Source organism: Phocoena phocoena, chromosome 3 (genome assembly GCF_963924675.1).
Source record: "Phocoena phocoena chromosome 3, mPhoPho1.1, whole genome shotgun sequence".
Lineage (NCBI taxonomy): Eukaryota > Metazoa > Chordata > Mammalia > Artiodactyla > Phocoenidae > Phocoena > Phocoena phocoena.
Genome location: NC_089221.1, coordinates 128,486,239 through 128,506,217, shown reverse-complemented (window position 1 = coordinate 128,506,217; position 19,979 = coordinate 128,486,239). Strand labels below are relative to the sequence as shown.

At 39.2% G+C, this 19,979-nt stretch overlaps 1 protein-coding gene across 1 annotated transcript in view; it reads right to left on the bottom strand.

Annotated features, from left to right (window-relative positions):
- Window positions 1–17,014, bottom strand: part of G3BP1 (G3BP stress granule assembly factor 1) — a 31,381-nt gene extending 14,367 nt beyond the window's left edge. The window contains exons 1-2 of the mRNA XM_065873186.1: window positions 16,771–17,014; window positions 1,789–1,901 (exon numbers count right to left, since the gene is read on the bottom strand). Coding sequence (XP_065729258.1) covers window positions 1,789–1,883 — 95 coding nt within the window. The 5' untranslated portion in view covers window positions 1,884–1,901; window positions 16,771–17,014. The remainder of the gene's footprint in view (window positions 1–1,788; window positions 1,902–16,770) is intronic.
- Window positions 17,015–19,979: the final 2,965 nt, after the last annotated feature.

The following is a 19,979-nucleotide window of genomic DNA, read 5'->3' as shown; positions in this document are numbered from 1 at the left end:
TTCAGGTCTCAGGAAAGGATGATCATGTTGGGAAGGATCTTGTAGTTCACGTCAGGAAGGCACCTTAAAATAAAAGTTCCTGTTTTCACTCAAGGAGACCACAGGTAGTCCTGATATACAAGAGGACATCTATACTCTCTACCGACTTAGAGAGTCCTTTTATATCTGAGAATGCATGTGATGAGTTCCCATTAAAAACCCAGTAACTCAGGCAGATGGGTTTTAGGAGTAGTTTTAACAATTTTTGCTGATGCATTAAGAGCTTCAGACTTAAATCTTCATAGCTTTAATTCACCTATATCCTCAAAATTGTCTTGTTTTCATTACAACAATACTGAATTAGGGAAGCGCCAACAACACCCTATCCCAACACACACACAGACACAGAGAAAATACCCTAACTTGGGGATAATTACTTTTAGGATTTCCTGACACTTGTACTCCAAATTAACAATTTTTCACAAATAAACCCATACATGTCATTCTACATACTGATTGTTTTTCCTCCAAAAAAGGGACAGATCTGGGGCCTTAAGGATCTCAAAAGTACCTTTCAACTTTCAAAGTTATTAAAAGGCTGCACATCAGCCAGAATCAGTTCACTGCTGGCTAATCCACTTTTCATTGTATCTAAAATGTACCTCAGAGATGAAATGTGAAAAACAGATGTGTTAGAACCAGCAAATAACAATATTGACAAGAAATGTATTTGGTTAGTTTGTTTCAACTCCTGCTCCACTTTAAATTCCAAATGTATGTAACTTCTAAAGGCACAGAATACAATTGACAAAAAGAACAACAAAAGAGGGGGAAAGAAAGGTTTAGGACTTGTTCTATCACTTAATAGGTATGTGAGTACCAACAAATTTTTAACCCCTTAGTGTCTTTATCTGTAAAATGAAGTTAACTATCCTACAATGCCTTACTAAGACGTTTTTATAAAGATCAAGAAGAAAAAGGTAAAAGTGTTTTGGAAATTATAAAGCCTTAAAAAAAAACAAAACACAAGTGATTCTTTCCATTTTCAGAAGGACTCAAAATGAATTTAAAAACATTCTCTTTCACCTAATAATCATGTGGTATCCAATATGCAAACTGGCAAGACACAGAAGAAAAAATAGTTCTGGTCCAACAAATACACATTTTAGAATTTCTAAAAATATTCTAATAAGTCTACATAAACAAACTTAAGAGCTTTGTATAATGCAGCACTATTTGTAAGAGGAAATAATGGAAGCAACTTACATATTCATCATTAGGGGATTAAAACATGTTACGACACCTCTGGAAAATAAAACCTCATGGGTAACAAAATTACTGTGATACATGTACTACCCTTGTAAGATGATCACAGATTATCAAGTAAAAAAGCTAAAACACAGTTTGATAAAAAAATTTGCACCTACATAGAAAAATCGTTAGCATATCAACACAAAAGTATGTCATTACAGGAACACTCTTGCATCTTCTTCAATACATTCTTACTAAATAATTCATGATTCACCAAAAACAGCAAAACGGCAAACAAAATCAAAAGCACAATTATTATACGTTTACATTATCAAGCATTACTTTTCTGATAATGTATAGGTAACTTAGACTAATTTTTAAATAATATTTGTATATTCTACTATTACATAATTTGAACAACCATCACTTTTTGGTACTTACAAAGCACTTTTATGCAGTAACCCTAGAAGGTGCATGATGAATAAGAGAATCTTAAGGATTAGTACCCACACACTAAAACACAGCATTAGATGATGCTCAGGAAAAGAAAGGTCTCACCTGTGTAGCATGTCTGGGGCCTGGTTCAACAGTGTGTAATACTGTCTCACAAATTCCCGCCCGACCAGCAGGGGACTAGGCTTCTCCATAACCATTGCTTTGGTCAATTCAACCTGGAAAAAAAAAGTCAAATATGTTCAACCTGAAAGATCAAGTACAGGGGAGAAAGGGTCAGGGGAGAAGACTGAATCATTTAGCTGAGACGGACTCATTGACCAACAAGATCACTTCAGCAATTCTTGGTTTTTAAAAGGAATAAACACTATAAGAAACAAAACCCACACAGACCAGTGAGGTTTTATATATTCAAATTTACTGTAATCAGATGAATGCTATGGGGGAAAAAAAATCACTACGAAGAATTAATTCATCATTATTCCCAATATTCAATTTGCTTAAACTTAATATAAGAACTTCAAAGGTACATATTGCCAACATGCAACCTATCATAACTTTCCCAAGCCAATAAAATCAATTAAGCATGTTCCACTTGTAATATTACAACATACTACTATGGCAATATTAGGTTTAAGGGTGATAAATATATATTTGACAATATAGACACATACTATCACATTTTTAGTCAAACTAAATCAGAGAAATTTTTACTATCTTTAAAAATGAAAAAAAATTCTAAAATGAAAAAAATAGGCAAAAAAGTTAACAAATAATGTTTTTACTCAACAAAATAATCCCTACCACCTCAAAATTATGACTTAAAGTATGTTGGAGTGTTAAGGCACCTGGCACACAGTAAGTTCTCAATTACTTTCAGTTATTATTTTTTTAAAAACCCTTTCAAAAAAATATTTGGCATGAGATAATCCAAGTTTTCATTTGAGGAGATAAAATCATCCCGAACTTTATAAACATAAAGGCAAACAGAGGTACGTATAATTAACTACAGTATAAAGGAAAAATGAGAGAAATTGTATTTCAGTTTTCCTGAAGAATGGGCAAAATGGATCGAGTTTGGTTGGTCAATTCCTGTACAAGCAATCTATAGAGATGATTATCCTCATCTAGTGCATGACTGCATTATTCTTGAATACCTAGACCATTTATTACTTGTTTCACCAGGATCTAAGAAACTAGACTAATAACATCAACCTAACTGCATCCTTTGATACTGTCAAATAGTCTCATTATAATATAAATTTCTAAATAATATTTTATCAAATATTACTTCCCACATCCAATCTTTCCATGAAAAATGATGAAAATCCTCCAGGTTATATATCAAAGGTAAGAAAAATAAAAACTTAAGACCACATCTGGAACTTCTCCTTTCCCTTTGAGATTATCTAGATAATTCAAATTAAAAACAAAAAACTTAGTTTGATTACCATTATCATCAGTGTTTTACTTCAGGTCATTGCCATAAAGCCAAGAAAGTTAACATATTTATACAGTAAATTGATCTTTACCTCATTTGTGAATTTTTTCTTTAACTGTTATACTTCTGAAGCTTGTCAGAGAAATCCGTATTATTAACCGAGTTTCTTTATTAGTTTAACAGTTTAATATAACTGAATATTTTGCAAACTAGGTTCTCAATTAGCATTTTAAAATGTTCCAAACAGATGGTACTTTATTCCAGGATTACCTCAAATAGCCTTGCGCACTCCCAAGGCTTATTCACACTATGGTTCCATTAAGGTGGAAACTCCAGCTCAAGTCTCTCCTTTAAGCTCTTCTATAATAAATATCAACCAATCAGCTCGAGGGAAATGGTAGCAGTATTTAAAAATAATCTTTGTCAATTATATCTCAATAATTGAGAAAAAAAGAAAAAAATAATATTCCATGTGTGTAAATACACATAGCATTTTAGTGAAAAGAAACTATATTGCTTCAATATTTAAAAAAAAAAAAGGACTGATTCTTAAAATAGCCAAAAGCGTCAAGAATTCTACGTAAGTCATGGTCAGATAAAAATAACATTTTGAAAGAAGGCTACAAGCTTCTTTGAAGTCATAAAGTTTCTTACGAGTAGAGACAATTTCTTATGCAACTTTCTAGCCCTAAAACTTAAGAGTATCTGACACACTCAGGAATAAAAAGCTTTCTTTCATTCATCATTCTCAACACAAGTGGAGATTAGAATTTTATACAAGCAAAACAGACTTCTGATCATCCATTTGTCAGACTGAACTATCAGGTTGTCCAGAATTCAGATTATGACCGTAGATACATTTTTTTTTTTTCAATGATTAAGAAAAGGCCAAAGAGAAAACTAACCTACCATGCTTAAAAAACAGAAGCTGCCTGACAGGGAACAGACTGGGAAGGACTGGAGGGGAACTGGCTGGGGTGAGAGGACTGTATGCATTTGGGTGATGGCTATCTGTATACAACTAAAAAACTTTTCAAACTGAACCCTTAAATTCTATAATTTTGTGGTTTGTAAATTATGCCTCAAAAAATCTAAATAAAAATGCTTCCACATTAAAAAAAAAATCCTGAAGACATCATAAAATGTCTTAGAATAATTAAGAGTACTGAACCACCCAATAGCACCAGTGACTACAAAATGTTTAGGGAAGTTCTTCAGTAATCTAAGACCATACACTGAAAGTTTTGGGAATAACCTTGTCTATTTGATCACCATTCCCAGTAAAAAAGAAAATGCAGAAAATTTTGGCAATTTGAGCCCAAAAGATTTAGTCTATACAAATAGACTCAATCAATTCTCATTAGAAAAATTTTATTTGGTAAATCACCACCCTGAAATCTCCACCTTTATTTCTGGTCCAAACATAAAACAGAAGCTATAAGAAATATGTAAACTAACATCATACCCTCCTGAGAATAAAGTCTTTAATCTCACCCTCGTTCATTAGAACTCTCAATTCTGTCAAATCTAAAATAATGAAAGTAAACAAAATCAAGTGGCATCATCTCAGAAAAGCTGATGTTTTACCAGTTACTGATCCACTATGACAATTAGAAACTATGCATACCAATGAAAATACATGCTAAAAATACATGAGATCCTCCCTCATTTATTAAGTACTCCTGAAACACTGTGTCCTTTTAGAAGAGGTTTTACAAATTTATAATACTATGGATTCTGGCTGTTCCTTATATAACAGCATATGCCAACGGATACATTATTGGTTGGACTATGAAGCATGTACCAAAATCAGAAATAAGAGACAAACTAGATAGTCTTATTATTTTAATTATCAACAGCAATTCCCCCTTCCCCATGCTGATGTGAAGACTGGAAGACTTCCTAAAAGATACATGCCACTCTCCCAAGACAAAGTAAGTTCATTAAATGTTCCAAGTAATTCCAATTTGGAGATCACTCCCTTGCAACACTGCTGTCAGATCTACAGGATAAACCTTTTGGGGTATATATTACAAATCACTCAAAAGTAATATTCCTAAAAAATGATATAAAATTAAATCATTGTGGTCTAGAAAGATCAGTGGTGAAAGAAACAGGACCTAGGAAGAATACAGGGGGAAGGAGGAAATCACTCACTTCCACTAAAGTTTACTTTCCATTAATTTTATACCCAAGTTTGTAATATTCTGAATGTCATAATATGCCAAAATTGTACTCTACAAAGGGGACAAGAAAAATACGTTTTAAAAATTATACCTCCCCTTAAAAATTTTTTCAAGAAATACTGAAAAAGTCCTAGTTTAGGGAAAGGGGAAGAACAGAACAGTTCTTGACCTCAAGAAGTAAAGAAAAACTTGGCCACTTAGAAATACTTAAGGAAGCAAAGATAGTAAACACTACCTTCACTTTACCAGTTCTAACTGAACTGGTAAATCTAAGACCAGCAATATGTAACAAATGAACTCTGAAACTGAGTGCTCTATTTTAAAACAGTAAATGAGTATTTGAGATGCAACAAAAGGAAACCTTCAAATTTTCTCTGACCAATTCTCACTGGGCAAAATTCTACCACTAGTTGTGCTCCTGAGCTAGTAACAATCTCTCTGGTGCCCTCAGTTCTTTAATCTTTAAATTTAAAATCATAACTGTAAGAATTAAGTGTCTGGTAGTAAGCAATGAATGTTAGCTGTTACTTTTACTATCATAACCATTAACTATAGTCAAAGAAAACATTTCTACATCCCACCATTTTCTGTCACCCAGAAGACTATTTAACTATTTTGCTAGCAAAGTAAAAAGAGGATTATCTCCTGAGAGAATAAGAATTTTTCTAGGGCTTCCCTGATGGCACAGTGGTTGGGAGTCCGCCTGCCGATGCAGGGGGTGCGGGTTCATGTCCCGGTCCGGGAGGATCCCGCGTGTCGCGGGGCCTCCGCGGCTGGGCCCACGGGCCATGGCCGCTGGGCCTGCGCGTCCGGAGCCTGTGCAGCGGGAGAGGCCACGATAGTGAAAGGTCTGCGTACCACAGAGAAAAAAAAAAAAAAAGGAATTTCTAGAGTACCTTGGACTACGGAAGCCCAAGCACTTAATGTAAAACTACTTTTTAGTGAACTTCTAGGTTGACTTGATGACTGCAGTGGTCTACTCACGAATGCCACAGAGTCACCTGTGTGCCCACAGAATGTAACTGGCCCAATTAAACTGTAAAACCAAATGACGTGCACATCTTAATATCTTAACTTTTAAAACATGCATCACGAAGCTACAATAATTTTAGGTACGTTTATGCTATGTTAGATATAAAAATTTCTGCTCTCTTTAGAAAAACATAAATAAAGCATTAAGTTTTACTTTTCTGTTAAACACTGCTAAAAATTTATTTTATTCTTAGGCTAGGAAAATAAGTTTGCTGAACTGAAGTATTTCTAAAACAATTTTTATCCATCAGAGTCATAAAGAATATTGCCCCTGAGGAAAAACTACAAGAAAATACGAGTCAAAATGTTTATCTCACATTAGCAACCTAAAAACTGAGAATACTAACCACTCCTTTTTTTTTGGGGGGGGGAGAGGGTGTTTATATTATGAAATAAACCATACAAAAAGTACTATATAAAAAACACAAGGTGTAAACACATACAACGTAAGGTTTAAAAAGTATTCACCGTTTCATTACCTGTGTTACAGAAAATTATATTTTGTTCCATATAATATATATAAAACATTTTAATGGAATACTATGTACATGTTAAAAAGAATAAAATTCATAGACCTCTGAATTGCTGGAATGTCCTGGGATGAACATGAATTACTTTCAGAATAAAAGAAAAAGAAAAACGCAACAAAGGGTACCAACATCCAATAATTTATGACCTGTTATCTTACATATTCTAGCTCTTAAAACAAAATGATCTTTAAAAATCCCTATAAGGGACTTTCCTGGTTGCGCAGTGGTTAAGAATCCGCCTGCCAATGCAGGGGACACAGGTTCGAGCCCTGGTTCGGGAAGATCCCACATGCCGCAGAGCAACTAAGCCCGTGGGTCACAACTACTGAGCCTGCACTCTAGGGTCCGCGAGCCACAGCTACTGATGCCCACGCACCTAGAGTCCTGTGCTCTGCAATGAGAAGCCAAAGCAATGAGAATCCCACGCACCACAAGGAAGAGTAGCCCCCACTCGCCGCCAACTAGAGAAAGCCCACGTGCAGCAATGAAGGCCCAAAGCAGCCAAAAATAAATAAATAAATTTAAAAGGAAAAAAAAAACTAAAAAAAAAAATCCCTTTAAGTTCACAATTCCATAAACTAACTCCACACTGTGTGATTTTAATTAGTCCAAGTGGGATACTTTACCAGATCTGAGGACCACAGAACATCTCCCTGTATTTACTAGCAGCAAGTATAGATGGTCCAATTTAAACTTTTTCATGAAGCAGGAAGTTTCTATCTGGTTACTTTCTCCCAACTTTCAGGGTTAAGGTCTTAGAGTGGAGCAACCTCCTAAAAAGCTCTTGGCTTCATCTCTAAATCTGTCTTATGATATCTATGTACTTTGCTTTTTTAAAGGATTATATCAGAATATTTTCTGATAAGTTTTCTAGTTTTAGGAAAGGTTCGCTTCCGGCTTCTAACAGTATAATTTTTCCAATAGCATCACTTCGTGTTGGCCTTAGGGTCCATCAAAGCAAACAATAAAAGTATGACTAAGGTAGTCTACAAAACAGGAAAAAAAAAGTTTGAGGCAACAGAGTTGATATTAGTTACCTACAAGGAGTGAAGAATATAATTTTTATACTTTTCTTACCTTATTTGTAAAGCATGCAACATCAATGAGTGCTATTCTAAAAAAAACACACACGGAAATGTCAATACCTCATGTACTAACATAATCACTGATTTGTTTTTACTAGTTGACCCTGATCTGTGAACTATTCAATACTTCCCTAACTTTCAAAATACTCACTTAGCCCAATTTAACTAGACTGCATGGCAACTTTAAAGAAATTCCACATCAATTTTGCTGAAATTCAGAGAAATGTTAAAGGTGCTTCTTTTAACTGAGTCTAATAGAGCTGTGAGAATTTATGTTCCAAGAACAGGAAAGCATTAAGACCAACTATAATCCACCTGAATTTTTAAATAGTTGAGCTTACTCTTTCTAATAATAGCAAAATAGCAAAATGTCTTAATAACTCAGGATCTGTTAAGTGCCCACTGTAAATTAAGAAAAAGCACAGCATCATACTCTAAGAGATTAATATGCAGAATGGATACAGAACTCCCACACAGATCATTAAAACAAAGAACACCTGAGAGAAAAACAAGCAAAGAAATGGAACAGGCAACTCTCAGGAAAGTAAACGGGCAACAACAAAAGATTAAGTAACTAGTAAAATGCATATTAAAACTTATCACTTCTCACAGGAGATCCTCCAAAGTATTAAAATATCACTCAATATCAAACACTGGAAAGGAAGTAATGAAAAAAGAACCTGCAAAACTGCTGAGTGTCAACGGGTACAACCACGGTGGAGAACAACTCTGCAGTTGTCTAACAAAATTAAAACCAATCTGATGAATCCAGCAATTCTCTTGTAGATTGATATATAAACAAGAGAAACTCACCCATTTACACAAGATATAAACAGAGAAAGTAAATGCCACCCTATTTCTGAAACATAAGACAGGTAACAATTCACATATCCATCAAAGGGGTAATGGATTAAGTTGCAGTTTATTCACATCACGGAGCAGGCTGTATGTAAGATTATCATATGGGCACTTACTTAAAAAAAAGATTAAAAAGTGATACAATTAATAATTACGCCAGCTTAACTGGAGTGAATTAGGAGTGTTCCTGGGAAACCAAGATATAAAGTCACCCTATTTATAGCAGTCATAAAGTCAGCATGAACTAGATCTCAGAAACAAAATAAGTTGGGCTTGCCTGGTGGCGCAGTGGTTAAGAATCCTCCTGCCAATGCAGAAGACACGGGTTCAAGCCTGGTCCGGGAAGATCCCACATGCCACAGAGCAACTAAGCCCGTGCGCCACAGCTGCCGAAGCCTGCACGCCTAGAGACCGTGCTCCACAACAAGGGAAGCCACCGCAATGAGAAGCCCGCGCACCTCAACAAAGAGTAGCCCCTCTCTCTGCAACTAGAGAAAGCCTGCACACAGCAGTGAAGACCCTGCACAGTCAAAAATAAATAAATAAATTTTTAAAAGATAAATAAATCAGCTTGGATTTAAAGAAAACAAAAAGTCACTTGCCAAATAAGTACTGTAGGATAGCCTTGAAATGTTTGTTTTTAGTATACACAAAACAATAGCAGTATTGTTCATAGATACATTGGTAAATTTATTTTTAAAACAGCCTGGATGTAAAAACAGACAAATAGATCCATGAAACAGAATAAAGAAATATATTCACACATAAATGGACAACTGCTTTCCAAAAGTGCAGACAATTCAGTAGAAAAAGGATACTTTTTTCAACAAATGGTGCTGGAACAACTGCACATCCATATATAGAAATAAAGAGAACCTCAATTCAAGACTCAGAATATTAAAATTTACTTAATAGTTTTAGGTTTTACCTAAAACTATAAAACTTCTAAAGAAAATCTGAATGACAGTGAGTCATTTTTGGACACACTAAAAACGTGATCTATAAGAGCAGAGATTGATAATGTGAACTCCATCAAAATTAAAACCTTCCAGGGACTTCCCTAGCGGTCCAGTGGTTAAGACTCCGCACTTCTACTGCAAGGGATGTAGGTTTGATCCCTGGTCAGGGAAGTAGGATCTCGTATGCCGCACGGCATGGCCAAAATAAACGAATAAATAAAAACTTTCACTTTGCAAAGACACTATCAAGAGGATGAAAAGGCAAAGCAGCCTGAGGTAACTATTTGCAAAGCAACTTGTATACAGAATACATTAAAGAAGTCTCAAAACTGAAAAACAACTAAAAAAATATGAGCGAAAAATCTGAAGAGACAATTCATCAAAGAAATTATTCGAATGTCAAATAAGCACATGAAAAATGGTGAACATCAACACCATTAGTAATTATAGAAATGCAAATTAAAACCACAGTAAAGTACCACTACACACCTGTCAGAATGACAACTTAAAAGGCTGATAGTAAAGCGTTGGCCAGGACATCGAGGAAATGGAACCCTCAAACATTGCTGGCAGGAATGTAAAATGGTACAACCACGTTGTACAAGTTAGGCGGTTTCTTAAGAAGTTTTATTTGTAATAGCTAAAGGCTGGAAACAAACCAATGTCCATCAACAGGTGAATGGATAAACAAATTGTGGTATATTTACAGGACAGAACATACAGTATTACTCAGCAATTTTTTTTTAAAAAGCACATATTGTATGATTCCATTTACATAAAAATTCTAGGAAGTATAAACTGATCTTCAGTGACAGAAAGCAGATAAGGGATCCCTGGGGGCAGAAGAGGAGGGAGAGTGGATAGGAAAGAGGGAATGCAAAGGAGCATGAGAAAACTTTTGGGGATGATAGCTATTTTCACTATCTTGATTGCGGTGGTTTCATAGGTATAAACAATGCCAAAAGCTATCAGATTCTACACTTGAAATATATGCAATTTATTGTATGTCAATTATACCTCAATAAAGCTGTTTTTTAACCCACCAATATAATAGCTTGGAAAGACAAAAGGTCATCTCAGGGGAAGAGAGCAGAACGGGAACCTGTACAGGAAAAAAAAGGAAATTTAGAAGAGTGACTCAAAATGTTAACTGTCAATTCTGAGTACAATGACATTTAAGGGATCTTTTTACTCTTTTGTAATAACCTATCTGAAACACTACGGAAAAATAAACAGCGAGGGTTTCTGTGTACTAACATGAATATGTTGCAAGTTTTGTTGCAAAGTTATGCTATGTACTCAAACGTTTGAAATTTGGCTTAGTTATGAGAAATAAAAATGCTTTCCCAGACCGGAGAAAAAACTACAGAAACCAAGCCGCTTTTGCTCAGAGCAAGAGCAGCATTAACTATCACTACATCTACCACAGTTCAATCTACTTTCCAAACTCTTGACATTTACCACCTGTCACCCTCCTGCAAAATTCTTCCTGACAACTTCTTGGAGACACAGGACAGGCAAAATACAACATGAGCCTGAAGTACCTGATAAAGAAAGAAAATGCTTAAAAAAAAAAAAAAAAATACGGGAACATCAAAAGAACACAAGAGTCAAAACTGGAACAATTCAAAAAATAAAGTAATAAGTAAAAAACCAAAAATAAGTTAGGAGAACACTGGATTACAACCCCAAAGAATATCCATGAGCCCATACTGATATAACTAAAAATTTAAAAATTAATGGGTAAATAGTGTTAAAAAATGGGAAAATGAAGAATTAAAAAAATGGGGAGAAGAGACAAATCTTTCTTACCTAAGAATTTCAAATGACGGAGAAGAAACAAGGGAAATAAAGAATCACCATGAGAATAGCACCATTAAGAGCTGCAGGCAAGATCCACTAATGAATGCTAACATTAAGGGGGGGGGGGAATTTAGAGAAACAGAATATCTGCCTAAGTTCAAAGTGTCTCCCCCCAAATGTTTAGTAACTACAGCGGTAGCTTTAATATATGTCCATATATTCAAAGATTTTCCTCCCTTAGTGACTAGCTTCTCATAAAAAGAATATGGAAAGGAAAAAAATACTAACCTGGTACACACCACTTTAATCAAGCGATCAAGGTTAAATTCAACTAGGAATGGTATTATGTGCCCCGTGATGTGGTAAGAAGGCTAAGTCACCTCTGTGGTATTCTTCCCAAAATCCATAACCTCAGTCTACTCAACACCAAGTATAACCAAACTGAGATCAAGTGTCAAGGTCATTAAAGACAAAGAAAATACAAGAAACTGTCACAGGTCAGAGAAGAGAAACCAAGCAGACAGGAGGACTAACTTGCAATGTGGTATCCTGGATTGGATCCTAGAACAGAAAAAAAGGACATTAGTGGAAAAACTAAGGAAATCCATATAAGGTCAAGCCTTTGTTAGTAATACTTTATCAATGTCAATTTATTTTTGAAAAATGTACCATGATTAGGTGAGACGTTAACATTAGTGGTTAGGTAAAGGGTATACAAAACATGTCTGCATTGCAACTTGTCTGTAAATACAAAATTACCTCAAAAAACATGTTTCCTCAGGAGAAAAAAATTCAAGAACTGACAAAATTAATTCACTAACTTTTCTTGGTTTTTAACATCCCTTCCCCAATCCAGCATTAAAAGCTAGTCAGCTAGGTTTATAGTTAAGCAACGATCTGTCCTTTCTCACCAAGATGAAAAAATACTGTTAACTATATACTAATGCTTCATGTATGAAATTCCTTGAAAACATGAATTTCCTATGCTTTAGATCTCATAAAGCATAGGTGGATGTATGCCAGGAATCCCTAGGAGTAAGCTCAAGATAGTCCATAAACATGGGATATACTTGAGGCGCAGTTGTTAAAACAAACAAACAAACAAACAAAAAAAAAAAAAAAGAAGGGCTTCCCTGGTGGCGCAGTGGTTGAGAGTCCGCCTGCCAATGCGGAGGACTCGGGTTCGTGCCCCGGCCCCGGAAGATCCCACATGCTGCGGAGCGGCTGGGCCCGTGAGCCATGGCCGCTGAGCCTGAGCGTACGGAGCCTGTGCTCTGCAAGGGGTGAGGCCACAGCAGTGAGAGGCTCGCGTACCGCAAAAACAAACAAACAAACAAACAAAAAACCCTGGAAAGGCAGGTAGGTGTCACTGATGCCTTCTAAAACCTTCGAAGATTTTTTGAATAAGGAAATTCTAAAACCTTCAAAGTTTCTGAACAAGGAAATATATCTAGCACATATCCTTACCAGTTACACCACTTGCTTTACAAAATAGTTTAGACAACTATTTAGGTTACAGAGCTCCAGGTCTTATATGCAAAAACATGAGAAAACCTAAGATGTGTGAATGCACTTTAAAAATACATAAACAGCTATACAAATAAGCAATGACGCTGCCACAAAGCCACTTAACAGCCACCAAGGATGACATTCCTACTAAGCTGAAGTGTGTCCCATCTAGGAAGCCAGCTTTTTATCCTCTGAACCATATCTTACCATCTCTAATATTTACTTTTTATTAAATACCCGAAATACAGCACCCAGGCTAAACAGCCAAGCAATATGACATAACAGATTGGCCAGAATGCAGAAGTGGAAATCTTATCACTTAAAATCTAAAGATATGATTTTATTTACAAAGGCCACAGCCTACAAGAGAACTTTTAATAACTTTCTGCTTTGTTAAGCCCCCCTTCCCACTCTTCATGTGCAGATTTTTCCTAACTCTTCACCCTCTTCACCTTATCATCAGGCTTGCAATTAAGCTTTCCCAACCAAAGCCAGAGAGGGTGACCAAGAATACTATAAATAAACAAACAGAAAGCTGACTTTTGAGATTTAAAAACAAACTTAGTTCTTCACCACAGCGTGATCACCAACTACAAGTGTGATTACAGTTGCTGAATCTTTTTAACTCCATGGCTGGAAGGATAGTACTGTACTAAAGGTCCCACTAGGTGTTAAAAACTGATGGTGGGGGGGGGTGCCTTTTTTTCTTAGCTACCTACTTTAACAATCATCTCCCTCTTTCGAGTCAGTAAATTTTGTCCAAGGAAGTCTTAAAGTGCAATTAAATGAATATACAATGCATATTTGAATTTTGAAGTATTTTAAGAAACAAATCTAACTGCAAAATGTTGAAAGATCAAGTGGGTAATGTTAGTAAAAACTGGCAAAAAGAAAAACTGGTTTAGGTCACACATTCAGGCTTTATACCGAATTTCATTTTTTAACACCGCCCCATCCGTCCTAAGAACCATATACAATTCACAAACCTATAAAAATTTAAAACAAACTTCTGCCCTTTACTTTCTAGGCAAAGTACTGAAACAAGTTTAAAAAAAAATGTAAATTACCAAAAACTGCTGTGAAGTAGGTCACCAAGAAACATTACCAAATCTCCTGATGTTCCCTTAGCAGACTGTCAGCTGAGAACAGCAAACTAAAGTGAGTTAAATAAAAGAACAAAGAACTACCTACTTTTCTACCAGTTAGAAGAGATACAAAAGCTTAGATTCAAAGGATTTTAACAGCAAAAGTAACCTCTAGCTTGGATTGAAGACAGGCAGACAAGTTTTGTATTATCAATTTGCTTCAATTCATTTCTTCTTGATCAATGAATACACAAGCGATCAACTGGGCTACCAATCTGTGAAATACCAAGTTTCATATTCCTACCCAACCGATAACCATTTGCCTGAAGCCAAGAACAGTATTTTTTTTAAATATCTGAAGGGGAAACTAACAAAAATTTCCCTCAAATAATACACAATGAACTTTCATTCTGATATATTTTACCTCAAGGAATAATCAGTGGACTCATTAACAGTTTAAATGTAGATCATTAGTGTTTTAACATTTGATAACTGAAAATGTTAATTCAATAGCTAACTGGTGTATATAAATGCAGGTAACTGGAATTGCTACAAGAAGGCAGTTCCAAAGAAAACAATGTTATACTCTAAAGCTATGTGTCATTCATGGCAACACCAACAAAGGTGTTGGAACCTGTCCATAAGCTATTTTGATCCTGTATCTACTGCTACTTTCTGTTAAGAAATATGGAAATTACCGGGTAAATGGAAACAAATGTTTGTTTCCTCACAGCTTTTTAATTTACTTACAAAGATGTAAATTATGTGTTCCCTCTAGCAGCAAAAACAATTCTTATACAAAGACCAATTCTAAAAAGTGTCTGCACAAACAAAATAGATAAACTTCTTTAAAAAAAAGAGAGAGAAAGGAAAATGGTCGACAGCCATTCCAATCAAAATTAATTCAGAAGAGCTAGCTCCAAAACTTTTAATGTAGCTTTAGCTCAAGTAGAGACATTTGTGATGCAAAGTAATGATGCGGACCTGCAACACAGGAACATTTATTATTTCATTAAGTCAAGGAATAAACTGGTTTTAAAAAAATCTCAGATATAACTCTACTAGAAAAATTTACACTCAAGTCTTTGAAGGTGTCTTCTACGTTTGCATATAACAAGAGCATACACACAATGCTAAATAAATGTATGTAGACAAGTTTTCATCCACAGAAGTTCCCAACTGCCATAAGGGTAAGATTTCCAACACCTCTCAATCACCCCTAATTCACCTAGCTGAGGCTCCACAGAGGTCAAATTTGTACTGTAACTGGGCACCAAGCTTTCCACTCCAATTTCAAATTTTCACTTGTACGTCATGGCCAGATTTGAAACTCATCGCTCTGCAACCTCATTCTCTTCAACTACATAAATCGAGGAAGTTCAACTGTCTTCTCGAGGGTCTTTCTCAAAAGCCTGCTCCAATTAAAAAAGGAAGAAATAAGATTCAAGATCTAATATCAGAGCCTAACTTCCTGCTGGCGGGAACTTCCCATCATCAGGCTCTAAGTTTCAAATCTGACGAGGAACACTGTCCAGGATCATTGGGGCTTATTCATTTTACTCTACGCTTTTCCCAAAAGCTTTTAGGGCAGCACATCCATCAGCTACCTGTAGGAATATCTGTAGAAAAGAAGCCCCCAAAACCCTTTCTTTTCCTTTGAAATAATCCCACGTCCAACCCTCGTCTCCCGGGAAGCCCTCAACTGGCCCAAGTACAAATGCCGCTGCAGTCGGCCTTCCGAGGCTGATGCTGACCCCAGGGACTAGCGTTCTGGGGGCAAAGATGCCCTAGAGCCGCACAGGGCACTGGGACAAAGAATAAAACAGGTCCGGGGACTGGGAGTCAGACCGCCTAGGTTCAAACAAATACCTGCCCCTTACGGTCTGTGTGCTTTTGACCGTGTCACTCCACCTCTGGGCCTTCGAGTCCGCTGTAAAAAGAGGGAAAGCACCGTACGTACCTCAACGGGGCATTTCGGGAGTAAAGAAGGCACACACAAGTTGCTCCGCACAGTGCCTGGCACACAGCGAGGGCTTGGAAAAATGTTAAGCTATTATCATCACTCAATATCCACGAACTCGCTGCTCCCCGCGTTACTCCTACTAAAACCTAGAAGCAGCACTTCTGCTTCCCGAGTCGAGAAATTCTCATCGCACCTTCGTGTCCCCCACCCAAAGAAAAGCCTCCTCTGGTCTGGGCTAAGCTGGAGACCCCCGCCAGGGGAGGAAGGACTCGGCTGGCGCGCGGAGGGGGAGCGGGGGGGCAGGCGGGAAAAGCTACCGAGCCGGCCGCGCGGGGCCCCAGGCCCCCGAGATCACCCCTGGACCCGGGCGGCGGCCGCGGCTCGCTCTCGCCGGCCGTGGCCCTTGGGCGCGGCACGCGCAGGCGGCGGACGCGGCCACGGCCACGCGCGCCGGGCCGGTGGGGGCGGGGGGCGAAGAGCCTCCGCGCGCCCGTGCGTCCGCCGCGCGCCTGCGGCCGTTGCGGAGGGGGGGGGAGGCGCGCCTCGCGCGGTCGCCGTTAGGACGCCTTCTTCTCACCACAGCCCCAGCTCGTCCTCGTCCCGGGGCCGCCCAGCCCCGCCCACACCTCGGCGTACCTGCACGGCTGAGCGGGAGAGGAACAGGCTCTGCTCCACAGCACCGCAAAACGCAAAAAACCCCTCACGCAACTGCGTCCGCACACACGCGTGTTCCGTCGCCGGGCTATATAAGGGCGATTCAGCCTAACTTGTTGCGGCCAGGTCGGGCAGTCTGGTGGCCAATCCCGACTGCGCACCCTGGGCTCTTCGAGCAGCAATTGGGTACTGACTCAGGATGAAGGCGTGGCTCTTGATTGGCTTTGACTCATGCCTATGAGACTGTGAGGAGCTCGTTTCCCTAGTAACGGATTGGCACTAAGAGAGACCAATAACTGAAAGGTACGGTCGGAAGGAGGGTGGGAAGTTCTTTGACCGATATCCACGGTAGCCAATAAATGTTTGAGGGTGCTCCCATTCGTTACAACGTCTTCCCCAGGGCGGAGATCCGCTTTCCATGCAGGAGCGGTTGCTCCACAAGGTGGGGCCCGTGTACTTTGGGGAAGTAAACCCCAAGCAACTAGGAGGTGGGCGCCAGGGTGGCCAAGGAAGCCCACCAATCACAGCGCGGGAAAGAGCTGATTGACGCAGAGGTTGGACCGCACCGAGGAGACCTAGCCCCGGGTACGCCGTGCCCTCTGGGGCGGTTCTGAGGCTGTCTGGGCTCAGGCTTCTGTCCTTTTTTCTTTCTTCACTTCTTGGGTGCGATCCCTGAGGACCCCTCTCCCGCCTTTTCCTCACAGTTTGGTATCACTGGAGCCAGGTGGTACAGTTTCCCGTTGTTTGGTTGTTTTGTTTTGTTTTTCTTTCTTATACCAACTTTTTTATTTCCATGAGGCCGCCTAAGGGCACTTGCTGGCTCCCACCATTAGTCAGCACTCTTGTGGAACAACTGTTCAACGAAAGCCAGAGGAGAAAGTAACTCCCGTTGTTTACCTAAGAGCCTGTAAAAAGGTCGCAGGTGAAAACCGTTGAGTTTGAGGACAACCATTTCTACCCTGCTGTTCTCGGCAAGTGCTGCGGCAGGCTGGCTGGTGGGTGTTCACCGAGAAACGGGAGTTTGTAAATTCTCCGATGGGCTTGGGCCTTCCTGCAGCATCCTGGGCGTCACCACCATTGTCATTCAGATTTCCAGTTGCTGTGGCTGTGAGGGCTTATTTCTTCAGGTCGTTGCAGTCTTTAAAAGGTTGATTGTCAGAATGCTATATGGTGACTTCCTTGGTGGCTCAGTGGTTAAGAAGCTGCCTGGCTAATGCAAGGGCCACGGGTTCGAGCCTTGGTCCGGGAAGATCCCACATGCCGCGGAGCAACTAAACCCGTGCACCACAACTACTGAGCCTGCACTCTAGAACCTGCACTCCACAACTACTGAGCCCACGTGCCTAAAGCCCGCGCACCGCAACAAAGACCCAACGTAGCCAAAAATCAGTAAATAAGTTTATATTAAAAAAAAAAAGAATTATATGAGACAGCCTGAAGCTTTCCCAAATTACTTTAGGGGATAAGCCTGGTCCTGTCCAGGACTCTTACTGTTTTGTTGGGCCCTCTGTTGATCACATGAGCATTTTATATGGAAATACAGAGACCGCCTCTGTAGGTTCTCCTTCCAGGCATGTGACCCTGCGGAAGGGACTCTCGTTGTTTTGCAAATTTGGAAATGAAGCACTTGAGGCCTCTCTGTTCGGGCCGATGGGGCGCAGGCAGCAGCCTGGTGGGGTCGGAGGTGCGGCTCCAGGAGCAAAGTAGGAGCGTCCCTCTGGCCCCCCAAGCCCCTCTCCCGCACTGGCCTTGCTCAATAAGCATTTATTGAGCTCCAGGGGCTGGGGTCAGAGATGACCGAGATGCTGTTCCTGCCGCTGTCACCCATTCAACAAACAGTGCCTCTGCGCCGTGCCGGGAGCTCCCAAAACTGGGGAACGGGCGTTTGGGGCTATGGGGGCACTGGAGGGAACTCGGCTCAGAGGAGAGAAGCTGCTAGAGGTTTTCTGGAGTAAGGAACCTCCAGGATTACGTTAGTCTTGCTAAGGAATTTGGACTTTATTCTGAGGGCGTTGGAGAGCCCCTGAAAAGTTTCTTAAAGGGTGAACTAAGAAATTTGCATTTTACAACAAGACTTTACAAATTGAAACGCTAAGGAGAGCGGATTGGCAACACTTCAAATTCAGATTGGTAATTTAACCCAGGTGGCCTGTGATGGGGGTCAAAGCTATTCTTAATCACATTTGGAGGGAATTTTAAGTGATAACAGCTCTTTTTGTAGGGCTGTTTGGCAGTCTGTTAAAATTGTGTATATCTCCCTTCTTGCTTGATAGCCATGTGTTTTCTTTTTACCAAGAGACACGTACTACGTGTTCATTACAGCACTGTCAGCTGTGTTATGATATTTAAAAACTGAAAACGTAATTGCTCATCAATTTGCAAACTGATTAACCGGTAATATGCCCATAGTATACAATACTATGCAGCAGTTTAAAAGAGAAAGGTCGAACTACACTGATATGAGCCTGTCTCCAGTTGTTAATGGGATTGTTAACTGACAAAAATCAAGTTTAACAAAACACACAGTGAATTCCCACTTATGTTAAAAACGAAAAACCAAAACGCCTGATTTCTGTATGTTAAAATAGATATGTAAGTGCACCGGGGAAGAATTCTAAATTTAAAACAAGCCATTCCCCTTAGGGATTCCCCTAGGGTGGGAGCAACAAGGATAATATATTATTGGAAAGTTTTACAATGTGACTGTGTTCATGTACTGTGTTGTCTCTGCGTTGCTATAGTTATCCATGCACAATCCTGTATGGTTTTGCTGTCTAATAGTGGGTAGGAAGAAAGGAAGAGGAAATGGATTACCAGAGTGAGAATGTGGACAAGACCCTTCAGGTGGCTGTGACTGCCTTCCACAGGAGAGAACAAGCTGGCATCTTCCTGTGGTCATTTACCTCAGGATCCAGATGCTGGATACTTAGTAAATGTTCAGTGAGTAATTTACCACCATGGAAGTGTCTGGAGCGCTTGTTCTCAAGATGGAGGAGATTTTGCCCCCAGGAGACATGATCTTTTCACAACTAGATAGAGGGGCTACTGGCATCTAATGGATGGAGGCCTAGGCCTGGGAAGCCCAGGAGAGCCCCCATGATGAAGGGGGCCAAATTAATAGTGCCAGCGGTGAGAGCCCTGATGTAGTCATCTAAGGGAGAGTACCCGGCCTCCTACTAGTCTTTCTACTG